We start from the raw sequence: 23,521 nt of genomic DNA, 5'->3' as shown, positions 1-23,521 counted from the left end.
CAAGATGTCAAAACAACCATATACAAACTACAGAGAAAACAACAGGCTAAAAACCTTCAAGTTGTTTATGCAAGAAAACATTTCACATTTTTTAAAAAAATGCAGTTTGGATGAGGAACAGGCCAAATCTGAATGCAAAAACCAGCTATTCATCATAAACACCATCCATTATTTAAAAACGTGATCAGGCGAGAAGCACTTCCTTATGAATGTGTGTCACAAAGCCCTGGGGACCACTTACAGCTCTGACTCGAAGAAGATGTGAGATGACAGACTGCAGCTCATCACTGTAGTGTTTCAGTTCAGTAAATCTCCTGAAACAGGACAGAAAGAAAACATCATTGTTTTCTCATGAAAGCAAGTCAAAAACTGAAAGACAAAACAGCAGTTCCTGAGAACAACAAAACTGATTCTATTTAACTATATGCTGGCTTTATGTACACACCAATACAAATTCAAAAAACTTTAAAATAAAACCACCATATTTTCTTTTGATCTTTTTAAAGATAAGGAAAGATGTCATACTTCATAATTTTTACTGTGAAACTGAGATAGAGATAAAATTTGTCTGTCTGAAAAGTTCCTTGAAAAAATTCCTGGCGCTAAACTCATGGTCTTGAACCTCAATCTTCATGCTGCTCAGTAATCTTTGTTTCCCTAATCTAATAACCACCATTCTGCATAAAGATGTGAAACTTCTGATACCACCACCTGTCGCTCTCCAACCAAGCTTCACACATTAAACACAGCCATTAGTAGGATTTCCTGCCAGTAAACACATCTACCTCTATTATTTCTTCCTTCCCTCGAGGACCCTTCTTCCCATCAATACTCTAGATTCTACCCCAGCTATACCCCATATTCCTATTTTCTAACTTCCACTCTCTGCAAGCTCCTTCTCATTAGCATATCAATTAACTCTCCTATATTAAAATACATACACACATTCCCTTGACAACACACCCAACTGCTAACACACCCTCATACCCACGCCTCTCACGGGCACACTTTGACAAGGCATTCTCTCAAGCAACCACCACCTCCCATTCACCGTGCAGCCCCCTGCAATCTAGTTTTGCCTCCAGCACCAGAGTATAGAAATACTCCAGACAAACACACTAATTATTCTCATGTTGCTAAAATCCAATGACATCCTTTAGTCCTCATCTTTCTTGGTCCTTTCAGCAGTGTAACAGTGGACCTCACCCTCCTCAAAAATTTGTTCCCTTGACACCAGTTTCATTTTCTCATGATTTTCCTTTTACTCTCTGGTTATGCCTGAAGTCTCTTTTGCAGTATACATTTCCTTCACCCACCTGTTACACCTCCCAACTTTAGCGTGCAAAGAACCTCTAAAGTGTTTGTTAGAAACGCTACCAAGGGCCTCTCAGTAGGAGAGGGGTGTGAACAAGCAAAACTGTACACAGAGACCTTAGTGGGACTCAGAAAGCTGAAGGTTTAACAAGCCCAACCCACAGGATTCAGATGCTACTAATCCTCTGATTACACTTTGGAAAACACCCTCAAAGAGTTGGCACTCCTTGGGGTCCAATCCTGGGTCCTCAGCCATCTTAATAATCAATCTTTCAATCGAAACACTCTATGTGACTTACCATTCACAAAGCTTCACAATTATAATGTACATGCTACTGAATTCCAAATTTCCACCTCCTGCCCAAATCTCTCTCCTAATAAACACCAGATCTATAACACCAACTGACTAGCAGACATTTCTACTTGCTTCCATACCCAAAGCTCAACTTATCTTCCCCTATCCCTCCCAAATCTCTCTTCCCTGTATTCCCTAGCACTCTAAAGAATGAAACCTGGGTGCCACCTGTATTTTCTGCCCCCCTCTTTCACCCCCATTCATTCTACTAATCTCTTGGTCTACCTCCTAAATATTGCCCAAATATTGTCTAAATATTGCCACATAAAAGTAGAAGACTCGAGGCCCATCTCCAAACTGCTCTTTAACAGTCTAGTTTGAAGAAACGTATCTTATTTTATTTATTTATTTATTTTTAGTAATCTCTACACAGAACATGGGGCTCGAACTCACGACCACAAGATCAAGAGTCACATGCTCTTCCAACTGAGCCAGCCAGGCACCCCAGTTTGAAGAAACATAAACATGCGTAAAGCTAGTATCATTTTGGTAATCCCTCTAAAACAATCTTTCTGGTTTTCTACATTTTAAGAAAGGACAGAATAAAAGTATCTTAATGATGTAAACTATTTTAGTAATGGTATGAATAATAATTATATATTGGGCTAGCTAGACCCAGTATATAAAATATATATAATATATGACATAGCTAGAACAGAGATTCTGTACGTGAAGAATCTGTTTTAACAATGAATGATATAGGGGTGCCTGACTGGCTCAGTCGGAGGAGCATGTGACTCTTGACCTTGGGGTCATGAGATCGAATCCCATGTTTGGTGTAGAGATTACTTTAAAATAAATAAATAAATAAATCTTTAAAAACAAAACACCAATGAATGACATAGACAATCCTCTTATCTAGAACTTAAGGCAAATAAATTCTATTACTAATTATACATTAATTATACACTTCATAAGAACAGAAGCAAAAAACTGCTTGGTTATGTTATTGGTCATATCAAATTTAAAATTCTATAATAATATGGATATTAAATAAAATTTTACAATCCAGGAACCTGGTTAGGCCAGAAAAGGGAAGACAACATTCAATTGATAAAATTTTTCATTAAATTGAAAAACATTCAATTGAACATATATTAAAATATTAATTTAAAAACAGTCTCATCTACATGCTCCTCAAATGAATGTACATCCACCAAAGTCATAAAGCTAGCTAGCCTACTAGGTTTCTCAAAGCTTTTTTTGGAGGGTGACTTAAAATTTTAGTTCTTTACCTAGAGAACATCTCTTATATACCATGCATGTCATTATAGCCTTTATAATGAAACCTCAGTAAAACCTTAAATGCATATTACTAAGTGAAAAACACCAATCTGAGAAGGCTACATACTGTCTATGACATTCTAGAAAAGGCAAAACTATGGAGATCACTGGTTGCCAGGGCTGGGAGAGAGGGATAAATAGGCAGACCACAAAGGATTTTTAGAACAGTGAAAATACTTGGGGTTTTTTGTTGTTTATTTTTATTTATTTTTTTAATTTTAAGTAGGCTCCACACCCAAAGTGGGGCTTGAACTCATGACCCCGAGATTAAGAGTCATGTGCTCTACAGACTGAGCCAACCAGGCGCCCCAGGACAGTGAAAATATTTTGTATGATACTATCATGATGAATACGTGTCATTATAAATTCGTCAAAACCCATACAATATGCAACACCAAGAGAGAACCCTGATGTAATGTCTTTGGGTGATAATAGTGTGGTCAATATACATTAATCAATTGTAACAAATGTACCATTCTGGTGGGGGATGTTAATAGTGGGGGTGACTGTGCATGTGTGGGGACAGAGGGTATATATGGGACCTCTGTGCTATCCATTCCATTTTTCTGTAAAACTAAAACTCCTCTCAAAAGTCTATTAAGGGGCACCTGGGTGGCTCAGTTGGTTAAGCATCTGTCTTCGGCTTGGGTCATGATCTCAGGGTCCTGGGATCAAGTCCCACATCAGGCTCCCTGCTCAGCAGGGAGTCTGCTTCTCCCTCGCCCTCTCCCTCTGCCCCTACCCCTGCTCATGCTCTTGCTCTCTCAAATAAATAAATAAAATATTTTTTAAATAAATAAATAAGGCTGGGGCGCCTGGGTGGCTCAGTCAGTTAAGCGGCTGCCTCAGGCTCAGGTCATGATCCCAGAGTCCTGGGATCGAGCCCCGCATCGGGCTCCCTGCTCAGCGGAGAGCCTGCTTCTCCCTCTCCCTCTGCCTGCCGCTCTGCCTACTTGTGCTCTCTATCTCTCTGTTAAATAAATAAATTAAAATCTTTTAAGAAAAAAATTAAATAAATAAATAAATAAGACTATTTAAAAAAAACCCTCAATGGTTACCATCACAATTTCCTGATCACCAAAATTTTAAATATTTATTTATATTTTATATTCAAAATTTATTATTAAAAATCAAAGGCATTATGTTAATGTGTTATGATTTATAAAGTCAGGCATAATACGTTATCAAACTATGCAAACCTGGCATTTGGTAAGAATTTACACCACATAGAAATTAATGCTGAAGGCTTAACTAGAGAAATTCTAACGCATCTCATGAGCTTCGAAGGCAAAAATGGAAAAGCCTCATCTGCCTGAGCACCTTCCTATTTGAAAAATTTAGCTGAATCAAAGGCCAGGTAAAGGTCCATATAATGAAAAACCTGAATTATCCACCCAATTCAGAGAATGAGTAAAACCAAAATATTAAGAAATGCCTAGGTCCCAGCCTAAGGAAATTTTTTTCTGAATGCACAGGCTTCCTTTATTATAGAAATGGTCTCACAAACACCAAACTGATGTTAATGAAGTAAGTGTCATATAAATACCTCTCCATGAAGTTATTATACTAGTACGCATTTATCAAGTTTTCTTGGCATACAAAGTAGTTTATTATTAAATATATACACAATATATAATAATCTTAACTTGAGATTTATACATATTTGACAAGCAAAGTCATATAAGAAAAATGATTTCATATGAAATTAAAAATTACTTCTCTTATTTTTCTGATTATCTTGAACAACATTTTAATAAATACTTCTAGGAAAAAGCAGTGGTTTAATTTTCTAAAACTTCAGTTACTTGCAACCTTAAACCCAATTAAGTTACCAAATCTCAAAATCAGTTTTAACTGTAAGAGGATTTCACTGAACATGAATTACTATTTAAAATAGTCAGCAAATAAAGTGCATACATTCAGAAATGAAAAATTTAATAAATTGATAGGCACCATTCAAAACAACATTGTAACTTATTAAAACAAAACCTTACTTGTCTGGGTTTTTCACTCTGAATGTTGCATTAAGCGCTTTTAACCTGGAGTCTGCCTGGAAAAAATAATTTGTTCACTTAATACAATTACATTTCAGGGTATAAATCCAAACAGTTTTACTTTCCCTTTAGATTTAAGATGCTCAAGTACAGTTTTCTTCATATCATTTGTGTCAAACACATAAACATATCTAAAAAAAAAGAAAGCTTAGTAATTATTTTTGAAAACACTACAAAAACAATGTTTTAATAAATTAAACTGAATACATGGCATTCAATGGTACCAAAGTAAAACAATTATAAACATCAACACACTAATAAATATATATACATAGCTCTGCATTATCACAAGTCAGAATAGGTCATGGGAAAAAAGTAGTTTACCTTTCTCTAAATCAAGAAAAACAATGATAAACTAAATAAAACGACCGCTCTGAAGCATATACATTACTGCATATGCAGGTGGTTCCCAGATGGAATCCAAACCAAATGTACACTGTTTTTTTCACTGTCATGATCAGTATTTTAAAAAAGAAGTATGGAAATACCTGTACTAAATATTACACACTAAAGTAAAACGAAATGACATTAAATTAGTTTCTATCTAGCTGACAGAAAATGTTACAACTTTTTAACTACCTTTTTTTTTTAACTTTTTAACTATTTTTATTCATTCTAAATAATTGCTCTCAAAGGAGGAACAGAGGGATCAGCACTGAACAATAATTGAATTCTATAAAATTTATACTTCAATATATACAAATCCTATCCTAAGTTCTCACAAAAACAAAAAACAAAAAAACAAAACACTGAATTATTTCTGACCAGGCACAGAAACTACAGAGTTCATAAAAGGTGGCTAAATCATGGGCGCCTGGGTGGCTCAGTTGGTTAAGCGACTGCCTTCGGCTCAGGTCATGATCCTGGAGTCCCAGGATCGAGTCCCGCATCGGGCTCCCTGCTCAGTGGGGAGTCTGCTTCTCCCTCTGACCCTCCCCCCTCTCATGTGCTCTCTCTCTCTCTCATTCTCTCTCTCAAATAAATAAAATCTTAAAAAAAAAAAAAAAGGTGGCTAAATCAGGAATTAATTTTATGATGTAGTCTGAAACTTGCAATCAGCTTGAAAATTGTACATTACTCCAATTTCCAACCCATAATTACATATATTCCCAAATTAACAAAACAAGACAAAACAATCCTGGGGCTCCCCAAATTACTTGGCTAAGAAAATAAAAACAAATGCAACAAATATGTTACTCCACAAACTCAGGCTCTTAGAACTTCAGACCACAAGAAATTCAAAAAGCTATCAAGAACATCTATAGAAACTTAATTTATCACTGATTTCTGGGGATCCTCTTATTTCTAGAATCAGTATTTCACGAATTCTTGACCTTTCTGACTTCTCAGGGGCAAACAAGCTAGTGCACATGAAAGTCCTTACATATAAACATACCTATGAATTTAAGGCATATATTACTCCCTTATGTTCTTTTAATTAATTAAAATAACTAAACACCAAAGTGTTAAAGACTCTATATTCACATACAAACGTGATTCTTTAAATGAGGATGAAATTACATAAAAACTATGAGTAAAGAAGGATATTTTCATTTGTACCTTTTCTGGAATCTCAAATTCTTAACAACGCCAATTTATTTTTTACTTTTAATATCAACAATTTACCAATTTAAAAGTCATATAAAATGTTAAACACTGGGGCACCTGGGTGGCTCAGTCGTTGGGCATCTGCCTTCAGCTCAGGTCATGATCCCAGGGTCCTGGGATCGAGCCCCGAGTCGGGCTCCCTGCTCTGTGGGAAGCCTGCTTCTCCCTCTCCCACTCCCCCTGCTTGTGTTCCCTCTCTCGCTATCTCTCTCTCTGTCAAATAAATAAATAGAATCTTTAAAAAAAAAAAAAAAGTTAAACATTACCATCTTAACCTTTGCTTACCCAATATCCGGTCAAGTCAGGTCCATCAGAACACCCAATTCACCGTGCTCACCATTTCATGAGATTCCATAAACAGAAAAGTTGCCTAAAGTGTCCCCAAAGCCAGAGCACCTGGGTGGCTCAGATGGTTGGGCGTCTGCCTTCGGCTCCGGTCATGATCCCAGGGTCCTGGGATCGAGTCCCGCATCGGGCTCCCTGCTCCTTGGGAGCCTGCTTCTCTCTCTCTCTCTCTCTGTCTCTCATGAATAAATAAATAAAATCTTTAAAAAAAAAAAAAATGTCCCCAAAGCCAGATCTCGAAAAAAGCACCTGGACTATTCCAAACCTGACAGTTTACCAACCCTCTTTCAGATTCCCCATCAAATATCTAAAGAAGACCCTTGACCCATCACTGTTTCATAGCACCTTCTTTCATCTCCTTGAAAACAGCACAACTTGACATCATTACTTGTTCCCTTGTGCCTTAGCTGTCCACTAGAATATAAGAGCCATAAAAAGGCACAATGCACATGGTGCCCCTGGGAGCTACACATCGGTGGCTCTGGCTATACTTTCATCTCCTTTGTTCTCGTTGTACCCCCAGGGCCTCACAAAGCTTGGCACAAGCTAACGTGCGTAAGGAAAAATAACCCCAACTATTCTCTAGCCCCAACTTACTACCTTACTTCCCATGTTCTCCTTTAGTCCCCACTTCCTCCTCTTTCCCAGCTCTTATTCCATATTTTACTTTCCTTGTCCTGGATCTTGTCTTCCCTTGGTTATTTCATCTTCTGATTCTTCTCTTCCCCCAAATGTTGCCTAGTAAACCACCACCCAGCTTGGGCCTCTCTCTAATGTTCCTCTTCTCTGGTTCCCAGCCTGATTCCACTGCAGGCTTCCTATTCCTGTCTCAGCTCTAATGTTATCTCTTCAACCATGTGACTCAATTTACCCAGGAGAGTCCTGGTTTATGCTAGTTGTCCTAGACTCATTATTAATAGTGCCCCTTTTTACTCTTGAAAGTGTCCCCATTTGGACGATAAGTTTTATGGTCACCTATCTCAGAATAATCTCTGGACAAAAAATCTCTGCTGTCATACTCTTTTAACAAAGATGACATACCTATTTTCAAGTATCTTATTTAAATGTTAATTTAATGTCTCCAACTACTAAAATATAAGCTCCATAAGAACATGGGAGTTTATGAAGATTTTCAGCTCATCCACTACTGTCTCCATAGCACCTAAAAGAGCACCTGATACTCTGTAGGCACCCGGCATTTGGAATCACAATGGCTCTCTCCGCATTTCTGTGTAATACACAGATTAGCAGAGATTCTAAAAGTCCAGACCGGGGACACGAGCAGTCTACTCCAAGCAACAAACAGGGTTCTGGATTCCTCTGAGTTAGCGTAAATTCATTTAAGGTTTGGGTATATGGATGATACTTTCATGTAAGGAATTGAGTTAATGGGAGTTAAAACAGTATTACTTTATACTAAAGTAACTAGTTGATATGTTCATTACTCTAGATAAACTCTTTGCTCTTTCACTAAATTGGTTAACATGAATATTTATATAAATATTCAAGACAAAAAATGCCAATATAAAGCAGTGATGAAAAGAGTTGTTGCTCATGTTTATATTAAGTAGAGCACTGATAAAAAAGAAACTAGATTTCTGGGGCGCCTGGGCGGCACCTGGGTGGCTCAGTCAGTTAAATGTCAGACTCTTGGTTTTGACTCAGGTCATCATCTCAGGGTCCTGAGACTGAGCCCCACATCGGACTCCACACTCAGCATGGAGTCTGCTTGAGATTCTCTCCCTTTCCCTCTGCCCCACTCCCGCTCTCTCTCTCTCAAATAAATAAATAAAATCTTAAAAAAAAAAAAGAAACTAAATTTGTATAATTATCTTGCTGGGTATAATAATTACTCTAAAAAGACTCAAGAAAATATTAATCTAGTAAGCCAAAACTATATATTAAATTAAACAAACATGTGAAAAAAGGAAAATCAGGGGCGGCTGGGTGGCTCAGTCAGTTAAGTGTCTGTCTTTGGCTCAGGTCATGGTCTCAGGGTCCTGGGATTAAGCCCCAGGTCGGGCTTCCTATTCCACAGGGAGTCTGCCTTCTCCCTCTGCCCCTCCTCTGCTCTCTCTCTCTCTCAAATAAATAAAATCTTAAAAAAAAAAAAAAAAAGGAAAATTAAAGTAAGCTGACATTTCAATTTGAGGGTGACAATCCAAAAGCCAAAGGCCAAAGTCAAATATTCTCTTTTTTTTTTTTTAAGTAGGCTCCACACCCAGCACAGAGCCCAATGCAGGGCCTGAACCTGAACCTACAACCCTAAGATGAAGACCTGAGCTGAGATCCAGAATTGGCCACCCAAGTGCCCCCCAATGTCAAATATCCTTATAAAATATAATATTTTAAAAATATAAATATTTGGCCTGATTCAGAACAATCTCATTTTCACAGAAATAGTTTCCAATACTTCCTTTACCAACCATTTTTACATACAATTTATAACCAAAAAGAGAGGTAATATGGGATGGTAACATGTATGTACATGAACCTTACATACATGCATGCGTGCATGTACATATGTGCAAGGTGATCTAAAAGATTCCATTTTACTGATGAAAGGACTTAAAACAAGAACCAGCCACAACAAAATAAGGAATACAGCAGGACACGAGGATTTCCAAACTCTCTTTATACATCTTATTTCTGTTCTATTTCATTAAGAGTCTGACTTTTCAAATTATTAATACTGCGCATTAAGTATTACCTTTCAAAGACCTTAGAAAAGTGAAACTGAGGTTTTACCATAAGGCAACCCAAATATGAAACATTTTAACTCTTAAATAGCACCTATACACAAGATTCAATCCACTCAGTAAACAGCAGAGTCTATACAGATGAAGAAACTCGAGAGGTCTCTCAAGGTCACCAAAGTCATGGCCAAATACTGGGTTCAAGGACAAAGAACTGTGAACTAGTTACTAAACTAATGACTAAATCTATGACTGTTACATAAAGAGAAGTCATCAAAACAATTATGTTTTACTTTTCTCTTTTCCTTAATATTAGCTCCTAACATCTTACACTAGTTCTCAGAAAACCTATCAAAATAAAAACATTTTTTAAAGTTTTTAGTTATTTCAAATCCAACTCTAAATTAAAATTCCAATATTCTGAGTACCATAAAGTAATGAATTATAGCCAACAAAATTCTAATTTTTTCATGCAACCAGTCAATAAAATTTTTATATATGAGTATCAGCTTATGACAGAATTAGATACTTGATTATATTTTCCATGCAGAAACAAATTTTTCTCTTCCAAGTTTTTTTGTGCTAAATTTCAAATCCCTAAGTGTCAATACATAAATCTCTAGGGGGTGTTTTCAAAACTACTGTAAAGACATTCCATTCTTGTTGTCTAGACCTATTAAACTTTTGTTACTTAATTATCATATCAATTGCTCATCAATTTATATATCCTATCAATTTACATTACATTTTTCTACTTACCTGTTCAGTATACACGAGAAAAACTTTCAAAAATTTGCCAACAACCTGTGTTTACGTTACTTTTGGGGTCAACAGGGAGAGCAGATAGAAGTTAGGGTGGCCATCACACCATACCTTGCTTTTCAATTTTTAGATAACAGTTTCATTCCCAAACACAAATTATAATGACTAAATTTGAAAAGCTATATCACTAACAGACACTAATTGAAAATGACTCATATGTCCACTCAAAGCTAACCACCATGTCCCAGTAGACAGAAGAAGCATGACACATAGCTCATCTTTTAGTCTGCTATGATTGGGAATGCCAAGCTCAATTCAGAAGTGTCTTTCATGGGGCGCCTGGGTGGCTCAGTCATTAAACGTCTGCCTTCGGCTCAGGTCATGATCCCAGGGTCCTGGGTTCGAGCCCCACATCGGGCTCCCTGCTCCGCGGGAAGCCTGCTTCTCCCTCCCCCACTCCCCCTGCTTGTGTTCCCTCTCTCGCTGTGTCTCTCTCTGTCAAATAAATAAATAAATATTTAAAAAAAAAAAAAGATTTAAAAAAAAAAAAGGAAGTGTCTTTCATATCTCATAAAAAAATGAGTAAGTATGTGGGCAAGAATGTGAGTGGCAGTGGTAAAGGCAGAGGGGGTTAAAAAAAAAAGATGCAAAGTATATGCGCATATTGCAGGAAAAATCTATAGCTTATGTCTAAATTACTGCTTCAAAATGTTCTTTCCCTACAGAATGAAATTCATAAATATGCCCACTCTAGTCTCATTAGTAACTAAAATAAGGGAAATCCAAAGTGAATTCAGAGTGTTTCTTTGAAAACCTTACCAATGGTATTAGCAATGATATTTGCAAAAGCGAGGTCTATTTCCAACATTCATTCATTCAATAAATACCAAGTATCCACTAAATGCATGGCACTGTGCTAGGAATTGTAAAGGAATCTGTCAAATTATTTCATAAAGATATTCTTACCTTCAGTTGAAACCCAGTTTCATTCACAGTCTCCTTCCAGTTACCTTCCTAAAAATTAAAGTTAATTTTAGAAATCATTGCAAAATAAAACAACCTATAAGGAATACTCCAAATTAAATAAATTACATATCTATTATTCTGTTATTCTTTCAGGGAAGATGGGAGAAAGGTTAAAAAAAAAGAATTCATTTCAAAATTAAGCATACAATCCAGATTCCAAAAGATTACCAAAAGACAGACCCAAGATTTTACAGATCTGGGCTTCAAAAAATTAAGACTAACTTTGATACCATTTAAGTGATGCCAGAAAGTACTGTCTTTAGTATCTTTAAGTATAAAAATGTTAGCTGAGTGATGTAACCCAATATTTCTGAAAATCAAAACAAACTGAAAAACACAATTAAATGCATATATAGTAACAAAGCTGCTGCAAAGAGATACTTAAGCATAAGCATTCTACAGTTTAAAAGAAAAAAAAATCAAATGAATTTTTTTTTAAGACTAATAAATAAGAGAAAAATACCTGTGTTAAAAACAAATAGAAGATTTTGTCTCTACAAAGGATGGGATGTGAGGCAACTCTCAAGAGAAAGTTTTCTAAGCCAATCCGTCGTCTTTCCACAAAATCCGGGTCCATGTTGTCAGCAGAAAGTTTATGCCAAACAAATTCTGCCTAGGTGAACAAAACAATCATGAAGAATAGTCTCAATGCTCAATACTTTTGAACTACACTGCTGTTTCATTTCTTACCCTTTTTTCTGGTAGAGGTGGCACAACAATATGTGGATAGTAAACTAAAAGGTAGTTTCTCAACAATTCAAATTCACTATACCGCCTCCATAGTGAGTCTGTTAGGACACTTTGACCATCAGTATGTTCAACTGACCTGAAAAGGAACAGAATAAGATCTCCATTACTTTTTTAAAAATACAGATACATACACACACCCACCATTAAAATTTGTTAACTCCAGGGGCGCCTGGGTGGTTCAGTCGTTAAGCGTCTGCCTTCGGCTCAGGTCATGATCCCAGGGTCCTGGGATCGAGCCCCACATAGGGCTCCCTGCCCTGCGGGAAGCCTGCTTCTCCCTCTCCCACTCCCCCTGCTTGTGTTCCCTCTCTCGCTGTGTCTCTCTCTGTCAAATAAATAAATAAAATCATTTTTAAAAAAAATTTAACTCCATTTACTAAATGCTAATGAACCAGGCACTCAGTAAAGAACTTTCCGTGTATTATCTTTTTTAATCCTCCTAACCACCCTGTGAAGCAGGGATTATTATGCCCATTGTGCAGATGAGGAAGCAGCTACCCCTCCTACATTCACAAAGCTCTCTGGATAAAGCACTCAAACCTCTCTGATTCCAAAGCCCTCACTCCTAATCACTTTTCCTTCTGTTACAGAAAACCTATTTGAACTCCAGAGAAATAATCATTTTAGGCACATTCTAAAAACCTCAATGTATAATAATTCAGTTAATGCATAATAATTGATTTTACAATACAGTAAAATCTGGCTCAGCTACTGTTCCATTAAACAAAAAGTATTTTTAACTATACTTCAGCCACAATGAGACACCACCATTCATGCCAAACACCAAGACACTGCAAAGACCTGGATTAAAAGCTATAAAGGAAGCAGATGCATCCACGTACCAGGACATCTCCTCAAAGGCAAAATGTTAACTCTGAAAGGGTAGGGGAAAAAAGATGTAAAAATTCATTTCTAGTCTTATCTTTACCATAAAGAGCTACAGGCTATATCATATAAAAGTTCAACTTACAGTTGGGGGAAAGTTTGGCTAAAACCACACCAAGGATATTTGAAGTTATTTTGACTACTTAAGATTTCTACTAGCATAATCATTTTTTTTTTTAAAGATTTTATTTATTTATTTGACAGAGAGAGAGAGCCAGAGAGCACAAGTGGAGAGAATGGCAGAGGGAGAGGGAGAAGCAGGCTCCCCACTTGAGCAGGGAGGCCGATGCGGGGCTCGATCCCAGGACCCTGGGATCATGACCCGAGCCGAAGGCAGACACCCAACCATCTGAGCCACCCGGGCGCCCCCTAGCATAATCATTCTTAAAAGGCATCAATCGGTCCCTAAACATTATCGGGACCTTCCTACTTTCTAATTGGTTGATTGACAATAGCTTTCAAGCCCTCCAAGAAATGCACATATCACCACAATGTGCATTTGCATCCTAGGGCATAAAGGTCCAGAAGCTAAATCAGTCTTGGAATAAAGCAGTCTTAAGAAAGTATATACATCATGCCATGCTTAGCACAATAGATGCTCAGTGTTTTTATCATTTATGTATTAGGTTTGCCACTAAATTTACTCATTGCCTATCAGTTAAAAAGAAACAAAACATGAAATTCAAACTGTAAAAATGGTTCCCATGGCAGAAACATAAATTATCAAATCAGAATTCATTTTAAAGAGTTAACCCAAACATTAGCTGTGACTAATACTATTCCAATTCAGATTCTCAAACTTTAGCTCAAAAAATATCTGGATTAATATCAAGTTTCAAATTATTCAAAATCATTACCAACAGAACCCACATCTTGCTAATAATCAGATTGATATAGATTAATATAGCCTATAAGAAGTACACCTACAAGGCTGTTAGAAGACCTGCTTAAGTTTTTGGTTTTTTTTTTTCTTAAAGGCCATTTAAGGCAAAGTCTAGCCATTGGAGACTGACTAAACACATAGAGGATATTTACATTGGACCCTAAAACTAACACATTTATCCAATCATTCGCCAAATATTTAATAGCATATAACTAGTTTTACATGCAACATTTAATGCTCATAATAGACTGTATCATTAGCCCCATTTTACAAATCAGAAGACTTAAGTAATGACATCACACTTCTCCCAAACCATCAAGGCATTCTTACCTACTCTAAAAGAGGCATATTCTTATCTACTTTAAAAGGTTTCATACTCTATGAACAAAAAAACAAAATCTCAGGAGAAATTAAAAACCAGTGACTTGGGGCGTCTGGGTGGCTCAGTTGTTAAGTGTCTGCCTTCGGCTCGGGTCATGATCCCAGGGTCCTGCAATCAAGCCCCGTGTGGGGCTCCCTGCTCAGCAGGGAGTCTGCTTCTCCCTCTGCCTCTCCCCCACCCCCCCAACTTGTGCTCTTTCTCTCTCCCTTGCAAATGTATAAATAAAAATCTTCAAAAACCTTTGACTTAAAAAAAAAAAATGTCAGACCATATCATTCCTTTGCCCAAAGTCCTCCAATACTTTCCCTCAAAAAAAAAAAAAAAAAAAAAAAAACTTGCAGCTTAGCAAATTCCTCAAGTGATTCCTATTACTTTAAAGTTTAGGAATCACTGTCTTAATTTAGAATTACATGAAAAATATTGTGGAAGATAAATAAATATACATTTATAATGAAATACAATTGTGGGGGCACCTGGGTGACTCAGTCAGTTAAGTGTCTGCCTTTGGCTCAAGTTATGATCTTGGGGTCCTGGGATCAAGCCCCATGTCAGGCTCCCTGCTCAGTGGGGAGTCTGCTTCTCCCTGACCCTCAGCCCCTGCCCCAGCTCATGCTCTAATAAATAAAATCTTTAAAAAAAATAATGAAATATAATTGTGAAAGTCAACCCAATAATCATTTTGTGTACCACACATTTACTGATGATCCACTTATTTATTCAGAATATAGCTACATTACTCAAGTATGGTCACTCCTAACTCCCAGGTATAAATTATGATGTTCTATTCAGTTCAAAAGCAAAAGTAAACAACTATAAATTATTCTAATTATTCAAATCAAGATTCTCTTCCAGCAGTAAAAGTAATCAACAGCAAATTTCACTGCTCATTTGGGTGATAAAATATTCACATACTAAAAATGAAAATATCCTTTTTAGTTTTATATTAAAGAACTTGTAGCACGGTAAGCTATAGTTAATAATACTCTATTGCATATTTGAAAGTTGCTAAGAGAGTAAATCTTAAAAGTTCTCATTATAAGAAAAGAATTTTATAACTGTGTGGTGACAGATGCTAGTTAATTAGACTTGTGATCACTTGGAGCACCTGGGTGGCTCAGTAGCTAATTTAACTTAAAAAAAGAGGGGTGCCTTGGTGGCTCAGTTGTTAAGTGTCTGCCTTTGGCTCGGGTCATGATCCCAGGGTCCTGAGATCAGGCCCCACATTAGGCTCCCTGCTCAGTGGGAGGCCTGCTTCTCCCTCTCCCACTCCCCCTGCTTGTGGTTCTTGCTCTCGCTCTCTCTGTCAAATAAATAAATAAAATCTTAAAAAAAAACAAACAAACAGGAAAAAAACCCTCTACTGGGACCATATTTTTTTAATCACTTTAAAAATCTCTGTGAGGGGGGTGGGGGGATGGGTTAGCCTAGTGATAGGTATTAAAGAGGGCACATATTGAATGGAGCACTGGGTGTTATATGCAAACAATGAATCATGGAACACTACATCAAAATAAATAAACAAACAAACAAACAAACAATCTGAAAACCAAAAAAACAATCTCTGTGAGGGGGGTCTGGCTGGCTCAGTCAGCAGAGCATGTGACTCTTGATCTCAAGGTTGTGAGTAAAGCCCCATACTGGGTGAAGGGCCTACATAACAAAAAAATAAATACATTTTTTAAAAATCTCTGTGATACACATATGTAGATACATATGTCACAAAATGACCTAATTCTGGTGGGGGGATGGATTAAACAGGTGATTAAGGAGTGCACTTGTCATGATGAGCACAGGGTGATGTATGGAACTGCTGAATTACTACACTGTACACCTGAAACTAATATAACACTACATGTTAAGTAACAGGAATTAAAATAAAAACTTAAAAAAAAAAATACAAAAAAACCAAAATGACCTAATTTTTAAAAGACCGACCTTACCTCCCTCTGTTCCTAAAGTTCCTATTGTACATAAATTTTCTCTCGTTTTGGGAAGATTCCTTTTTTTTTCTTTTTGGTGGAGGAAGGAAAATTATACTTACAAAGAGAACTTTCAGAATTTCCTGTAGATAAACAACATTTTCCAAGATTTTAACTTTTATTTTGGGTAGAAACACAGACCTGGAGAAAGCCTTGAAAAGTCACAGGGTACAGCCTTAAGACAAGCTCAGTGACTCTGGTAAACCTATGAAAATTCAGGGTTTAAAATTTTTTTTCCTTAAAAATGTATTCACATTAAAACATGGTTATAACTACCAACTAGATCTGGTAGTTCTATTTATTTTATTTTACTGGCTATCAAAAAATCTCATGTCTTTAACTCAAAGCATTTCTGCTCAGTCTCGCAGAGAGTAAAGAACTAGTTGGTACATAGCCTTTATATAAACTGTTTATAACTGGTGAAATAGAGTCTTGCCTTGCCTTTCTCTAGTCAAAACAGTCTAATTCCTTTAACTTTTTCCTTATGAGGTAAAAGACAATTTTTCTGATGAGTTTTAATTTCTTACTCCATGATTTACTCTTTTCAATTTTATCCCAGTCTAAAGTTCTAGTCTCAATCAATTCTTTCCTGTGAAAGAAAGGATTTAGACTGGCATCCTCTCCTCCTATACTTCCCTGCTAACCATCTTACTACCTAAGTCCACTTCATACACACCTGGGAATCGATCTCCTTTCCCAAAATCGCATAGGGATTATTATACCTAACTCCAAAATCTCCACCAAAGCATGTGTCAAGTAACATTTCAGATCCCAAAAGTATTCCACTAACTTTCTACTTCCAACACAAGTGCATTAAAATATAGCTACCAAGAGTATTACAGTAAAAGACACACCTGTTTATCTGTTAAAAAGTAAAGAAACAGGGGCGCCTGGGTGGCTCAGTCGGTTGGGCATCTGACTCTTGATTTTGGCTCAGGTCATGATCTCATGGTTGAGACTGAGCCCCATGTTGGGCTCCACGCTGAGTGTGGAGCCTGCTTGGGATTCTCTCTCTCCTCCCCTGCCCCTCCCCACTCACACATGCACACACTCTCTCTCTCTCTCTAAAAAAAAAAACAACCCAATACCTAAAAAGACAATGACTTGCAAACAATTCCATTAAGCAACATAACTTGCATCAACAGCTACCAGACAAAGCTTTTTCTATCTAATTCTCATCGCCCACCTTGTTTCAATGAGGTAAGCAGTATATGTTTCTTGCATGTTCATGGCATTTCTTCCAGTTCGCTTTTCTGCTTCTGAAACACTAATTTCGATCTTCTTCAACCAAAAATTATTTTCAGTCATCTGGACAAAAACAAATGGAAGAAGAATGACAGCAACAAAACTTTTAAGACAGTATTAAAAAAAAAGAGCTATTTTTATCCATTGTTAGTACATATTACAAGCAAATTTCTTCTATTCCTTGAGTTGTTAGGGGTTGCTAAATGACAGCAGCAAATGAAATACGTCTCATCAGCAGCATTTTGTAGCACATCAAACTTTTCCAAAAGCTATTTTAACATGTATCACACATTATTAAAACATAGACGTTTTGTGTAAGTGACCAAGAATAAATCAATATAAAATGCCTAAGAAAACAATCTAAAAGCATGTTATACAAAGATGGATAATCCTCAATATTAAAATCTAATTTTTGGTTTTAACAAAGTCAAATCTCAGTCTCTCAAAAAGAAAATACTATACATATGCCAAAAGGCAAGATTTTCAGCAGATAGGTTAAATTAAAAGAAAAAAAAAGGAGTCGTTGTCTTATATTCAACTTTATTTTTATTTATTTATTTTTATTATATCCAACTTGAAATTTGCCTAAACGCTTTGGCAGTGGTTAACAGGCTCCACTTGTGAGACAGCAGCAAGGTTTAGGAGCAGACTTTCTGCTCCTGCTAAAACATCCCCAGGTCTATGCTGAAAAAACACACCACTGGTGGTTCAAAGGCTGTATGTGTGGAAAGTGTGCCATTAAAAATACCAAAGTAACTCCAAGTCTAAAAGAGGAAGACAAAGTGAGACCATGTGATAACTGCTGTGCTTTGGGTTTTTTCCCCTTGCTCTGTCTCAAAGTTCAGAGGTGGGTTTTAATTAAAAATACTGCACTACATTATAACTGAGGGCAGTTTGTGAAGAAAGGTGTGAAAAACTGACAGGAATGGAGCCATTTTAAAAGGGAGCCAAGTAACCACTGCAGAGAAACTGCCTTATCCATTTCTGATCGGACCAGACCAAAACCTTTGGACTAGGCAAAACAGCAAATGTTTTAAGTAACTGCTTGAGAAGTCAGCAGGAGAACAAACAACCTGCCCACAAGTCCACAGGTTATGGACTTTCTGAAGACAGAATCTATAGTAAAACAACGTATAACTAAGGGTTTAGCCTTTTTTTCTCTTAACTCGTGTACCTGCTCCGCCCCTTCTTTTTCCTTATAAAAACCCCTTACTTTCACCCTAGAAGCAGGATTCTATTTGGGTTTCTACTGAATTTGTATTCCCCAAATTGCAGTTCTTTAATGCCAAATACACTTGTTTGCCTCTCACTGTGGCCCTTTGTGTTCAGGTTAACAAGAGACAGAAGTAGAAAGATGGATGCACCAAGAAATAAAAGAAAAAACTACAGTAAAACCCACTGGTGATGATGTATACAGAAAATTAGGGATGCCTGGGTGGCTCAGTCAGTTAAGCATCTGCCTTCTGGTCAGGCCATGATCCCAGAGTGCTGTGATCGAGTCCCGCATCAGACTCCCTGCAGGGAGCCTGCTTCTCCTTCTTCCGGCTGCTCCCCGCCCCCGCTTGTGCTTGCTCGCTCGCTCTCTCTCTCAAATAAATACATTTTTAAAAAAATCTTAAAAAAAAAAAAGAAAATTAAACCTATGTGCTATGAGGACAGAAAAAGCTATGTGGTATGGCAAAAAATTAAATGATGAATAAATTTAGGAAGTGCCCCCAAAATGCTGAAGAAAAACTGAGAAGATAAAAATGCTAAAAGATGATAAAAAGGCAGAGAACTAAGAAGCTAACCCAAAGGAATAAAATTATTAGTCGACAAAAACAGAAATCACTCAGTTGTCAAATAAGACATTTTTATCAAGTATTAAGTTGTATGTTTAGCTACTGAGAGAAAAAATAAGGAAATACTCCAACCAAAAGTAAGTTCAAGAAATTACATAGGGTATTATGCTGAGCAAAATAAGTCAATCAGAGAAAGACATGTATCATATGATCTCACTGATATGAGGAATCTTTTTTTTTTTTTAAAGATTTTATTTATTCACTTGAGACACAGAGATACAGAGAGAGAGAGAGCATGAGCAGTGGGAGAGGCAGAGGGAGAGGAAGAAGCAGACTCCCCAGTGAGTCAGGAGCCCGATGTGGGACTCGATCCCAGGAGCCTGGGATCATGACCTGAGCCGAAGGCAGACGCTTAACCATCTGAGCCACCCAGGCGCCCCATGATATGAGGAATTCTTAATCTCAGGAAACAAACTGAGGGTTGCTGGAGTGGTGGGGGGGTGGGAGGTATGGGGTGGCTGGGTGATAGACACTGGGGAGGTTATGTGCTATGGTGAGCACTGTGAATTGTGTAAGACGGATCAATCACAGACCTGTGCCTCTGAAACAAATCATACATTATATGTTAAAAAAAAGAAGATAGTAGGAAGGGAAAAGTGAAGGGGGGGAAATCGGAGGGGGAGACGAACCATGAGAGACTATGGACTCTGAGAAACAAACTGAGGGTTCTAGAGGGGAGGCGGGTGGGGGGATGGGTTAGCCTGGTGATGGGTATTTAAGAGGGCACATATTGAATGGAGCACTGGGTATTATACGCAAACAATGAATCATGGAACACTACAGAAAAAACTAATGATGTAATGTATGGTGATTAACATAACATAATAAAATTTTAAAAAAGGAAAAAAAAAAAGAAATTACATAAGCACAAACCACCCAACATCAGGATTATGAAACCCTCATTGGTTGAGATACATATATATATATATATATATATATATATATATATAATTCCTAATTTGGGCCCATAGTCAAACACTTTGATTTATCCAGTGAAAAATACCTCCAATACTGGAAACACATGACTAGTAAAACAAATTAGCTCCCCAGCCAAAAAGATAATGCATCTGAGTCATGAATTTACCCTCATACCATCCAATTACACAGAAGGAAAAAATAAATAAAAGAATAAAATCAGCTACCATAAAAACTAAAGAATGAAAACAGGAACACAACAATAACACTAGAAGGACTTGGAAAATGATATAAAATTGCTTATCCTCTCAGTAAAACACAAAGAGTGCCAAGAATAACTCAACTGGAAGCACAACTGTTAAAAGGATACATTGAACAAACTAGAGATGGACTGACTTGACTGGAAGATGAGCCCAGGGACATGTTTCAAAGAGAGACAGGATAGTTTAGATGTATTCAAAGCCAACTTCTCATCAGAGTAAAGAATATCATTAAAGAGTGATGCTGTACTCAAACCCAAAGGAATAACATCCCAAATGTAGATGTTTGATGTGTGAATCACTACTTTCTACCTGACTTAAGACTAACTCCCTTAGACTAAATAAATGTAGAAGATAGACATATTTAAAAGGCTAATGAGGGGCGCCTGGGTGGCTCAGATGGTTAAGCCTCTGCCTTCGGCTCAGGTCATGATCCTGGAGTCCCGGGATCGAGTCCCGCATCGGGCTCCCTGCTTGGCGGGGAGTCTGCTTCTCCTCCCTCTGACCCTCCTCCCTCTCCTGCTCTCTGTCTCTCGTTCTCTCTCTCTCAAATAAATAAATAAAATCTTAAAAAAATAAAAAATAAAAAATAAAAGGCTAATGAAATTATTTCCAACTCAAAAAATGAAAATGAATATAATGTTTCAAGTTTCAAAAATGTTGCAAACCACTAAGAAACAGTAAAAGCATAAAAGCAGATAAAAGTGATAAAAGGAGCAATAAGAAACTATTAATTCAATAAATATGTCCTGGGTATCTACCTTGCCAGTCATTAGGGATGGAAAGAGAGATGACACATGGTGCCTAAAAAAAAAAAAAAAGAAACATGGTGCCTGACACTTCAGGAGTTCACTGCTTGCATGAAGAATTCTCAGCCTGCATACTGACGTTCTTTAAGACTAAAAACAAAATGAAAGCTAACCTTAATATAACTTTTAGGATTACAGATGAAAAGAGTTAGTGTTTATGGCATTTGACTTATTTAGTTAATCTTATTTAAATCACATACTAAAGAAAATATATTACATTTATTGTTATACTGAAAATTATAGGAAAAAGATAAAACAGGCCAACAACAACAACAACAACAACAGGCCAATTAAGATGAATGCGGAGCTAATTGGAAAAGAAACAATGCAAAGAAAAATAAAATATATTTGGGTAGTAAAACTGACATTGCAAGAATTCAAATCAGTAAAAACATGAGATAGTTGCAAAGCTTCCGCAGAAGGCTGAGGAAAAAAAGACCAAAAAAGGGTAAAAATGATGAAATATGATCTTAAAAAACCCAAAGAACCAACATTTAAACAATGTTAGTCCTCAAAGAAGAAATTAGAAGAAACAGAAATAATAACTATCTGTATAATTTAAAAGAAAAAGAAATAAGCAAACAAATCTTTCCTGGACTGGAAAAAAGTTCTAAGCCTTCAAACTAAAAGGCATGTGGTCTATGTATAATGAACTGGAAAATTTTAACATCCCAACAAGATTAAGGCAGGAAAATAAGAACTAAGACCCCTACAAAAGAATAAATATCAAATCTGCCTTAGACTCCACAATAAATTCCAAATGACAAAGGAACATTATGCATAGGGCATGCTTAAAAATATTTAAACATATTAACATACTGTCCCTTCAAAAATACTTAGACCCAGCACAATTTTTTACAGAAACTGATAAACTATTCCTAAATTTTATATGGAAATATGGCCTAGAATAGCCAAAAGGATTTTGAACAAGCTGTAGGATCCAGTTTCAAAACTTACTAAAAAGTGAAAGTAATCAAGAAAGTGTTATATTGGGAGAAGGAAGAAAGATCAATGGAAGAGAACTGAGAATCCAGGGATAAACCCTTACATTTAAGGTCAACTGATTTTTTTTTTTTTTTTTTTTTAGGTCAAGTGATTTTAAAAAACACACCAAGGCAAGTCTTTTCAACATATGGTGCTGAAACCACTAAATGTTCACACCCCCCCAAAAAAAGATTCAGACCCTTTACTCACACCACAGACAGAAATTAACTCAAAATGGCCTAGATATAGAGCTAAGACTGAAATTTCTAGAAAAAAACATAGGAGAAAAATCTTTGTGATCTTAGGATATGCAAAGAGTTCTTACATATAATACCAAAAGCACAATCCATAAAAGAGAAAAGTGGTATACCAGGCCTCATCAAAATTAAAACATTTTACTATTCAAAAGACACCATAAGAAGAGGGGCGCCTGGGTGGCTCAGTTGTTAAGCATCTGCCTTTGGCTCAGGTCATGATCCCAGGGTCCTGGGATTGAGCCCCACATCGGGCTCCCTGCTCCGTGGGGAAGTCTGTTTCTCCCTCTCCTACTCCCCCTGCTTGGTGTTCCCTCTCTCGCTATGTCTCTCTCTGTCAAATAAATAAATAAAATCTTTAAAAAAAAAAAGAGAGAGAGGCACCTGGGGCTCCTGGGTGGCTCAGTCGGTTAAACATGACTTCAGAAATTGAGGAAGACACAAAGAAATAGAAAAACGTTCCATGCTCATGGATTGGAAGAACAAATATTGTGAAGATGTCAATGCTACCTAGAGCAATCTACACATTCAATGCAATCCTCATCAAAATACCATCCACTTTTTTCAAAGAAATGGAACAAATAATCCTAAAATTTGTATGGAACCAGAAAAGACCCCGCATAGCCAGAGGAATGTTGAAAAAGAAAAGCAAAGCCGGCGGCATCACAATTCCAGACTTCCAGCTCTGTTACAAAGCTGTCATCATCAAGACAGCATGGTACTGGCACAAAAACAGACACATAGATCAATGGAACAGAATAGAGAGCCCAGAAATGGACCCTCAACTCTATGGTCAACTAATCTTTGACAAAGCAGGAAAGAATGTCCAATGGAACAAAGACAGTCTCTTTAACAAACGGTGTTGGGAAAATTGGATAGCCACATGCAGA

At 36.9% G+C, this 23,521-nt stretch overlaps 1 protein-coding gene across 1 annotated transcript in view; it reads right to left on the bottom strand.

The window, feature by feature from the left end:
• SNX4 (sorting nexin 4) overlaps positions 1 to 23,521 on the bottom strand; it is a 70,278-nt gene that overhangs the window by 38,969 nt on the left and 7,788 nt on the right. The window contains exons 2-7 of the mRNA XM_081832474.1: positions 17,510 to 17,631; positions 12,135 to 12,270; positions 11,908 to 12,057; positions 11,385 to 11,432; positions 4,948 to 5,003; positions 242 to 314 (exon numbers count right to left, since the gene is read on the bottom strand). Coding sequence (XP_081688600.1) covers positions 242 to 314; positions 4,948 to 5,003; positions 11,385 to 11,432; positions 11,908 to 12,057; positions 12,135 to 12,270; positions 17,510 to 17,631 — 585 coding nt within the window. The remainder of the gene's footprint in view (positions 1 to 241; positions 315 to 4,947; positions 5,004 to 11,384; positions 11,433 to 11,907; positions 12,058 to 12,134; positions 12,271 to 17,509; positions 17,632 to 23,521) is intronic.

The sequence above is a fragment of the Leptonychotes weddellii genome, chromosome 1 (genome assembly GCF_054177405.1).
Source record: "Leptonychotes weddellii isolate Sample4059 chromosome 1, ASM5417740v2, whole genome shotgun sequence".
Lineage (NCBI taxonomy): Eukaryota > Metazoa > Chordata > Mammalia > Carnivora > Phocidae > Leptonychotes > Leptonychotes weddellii.
Note: the sequence above shows the minus strand (reverse complement) of the source record. Positions and strands in the feature narration are given on the sequence as shown.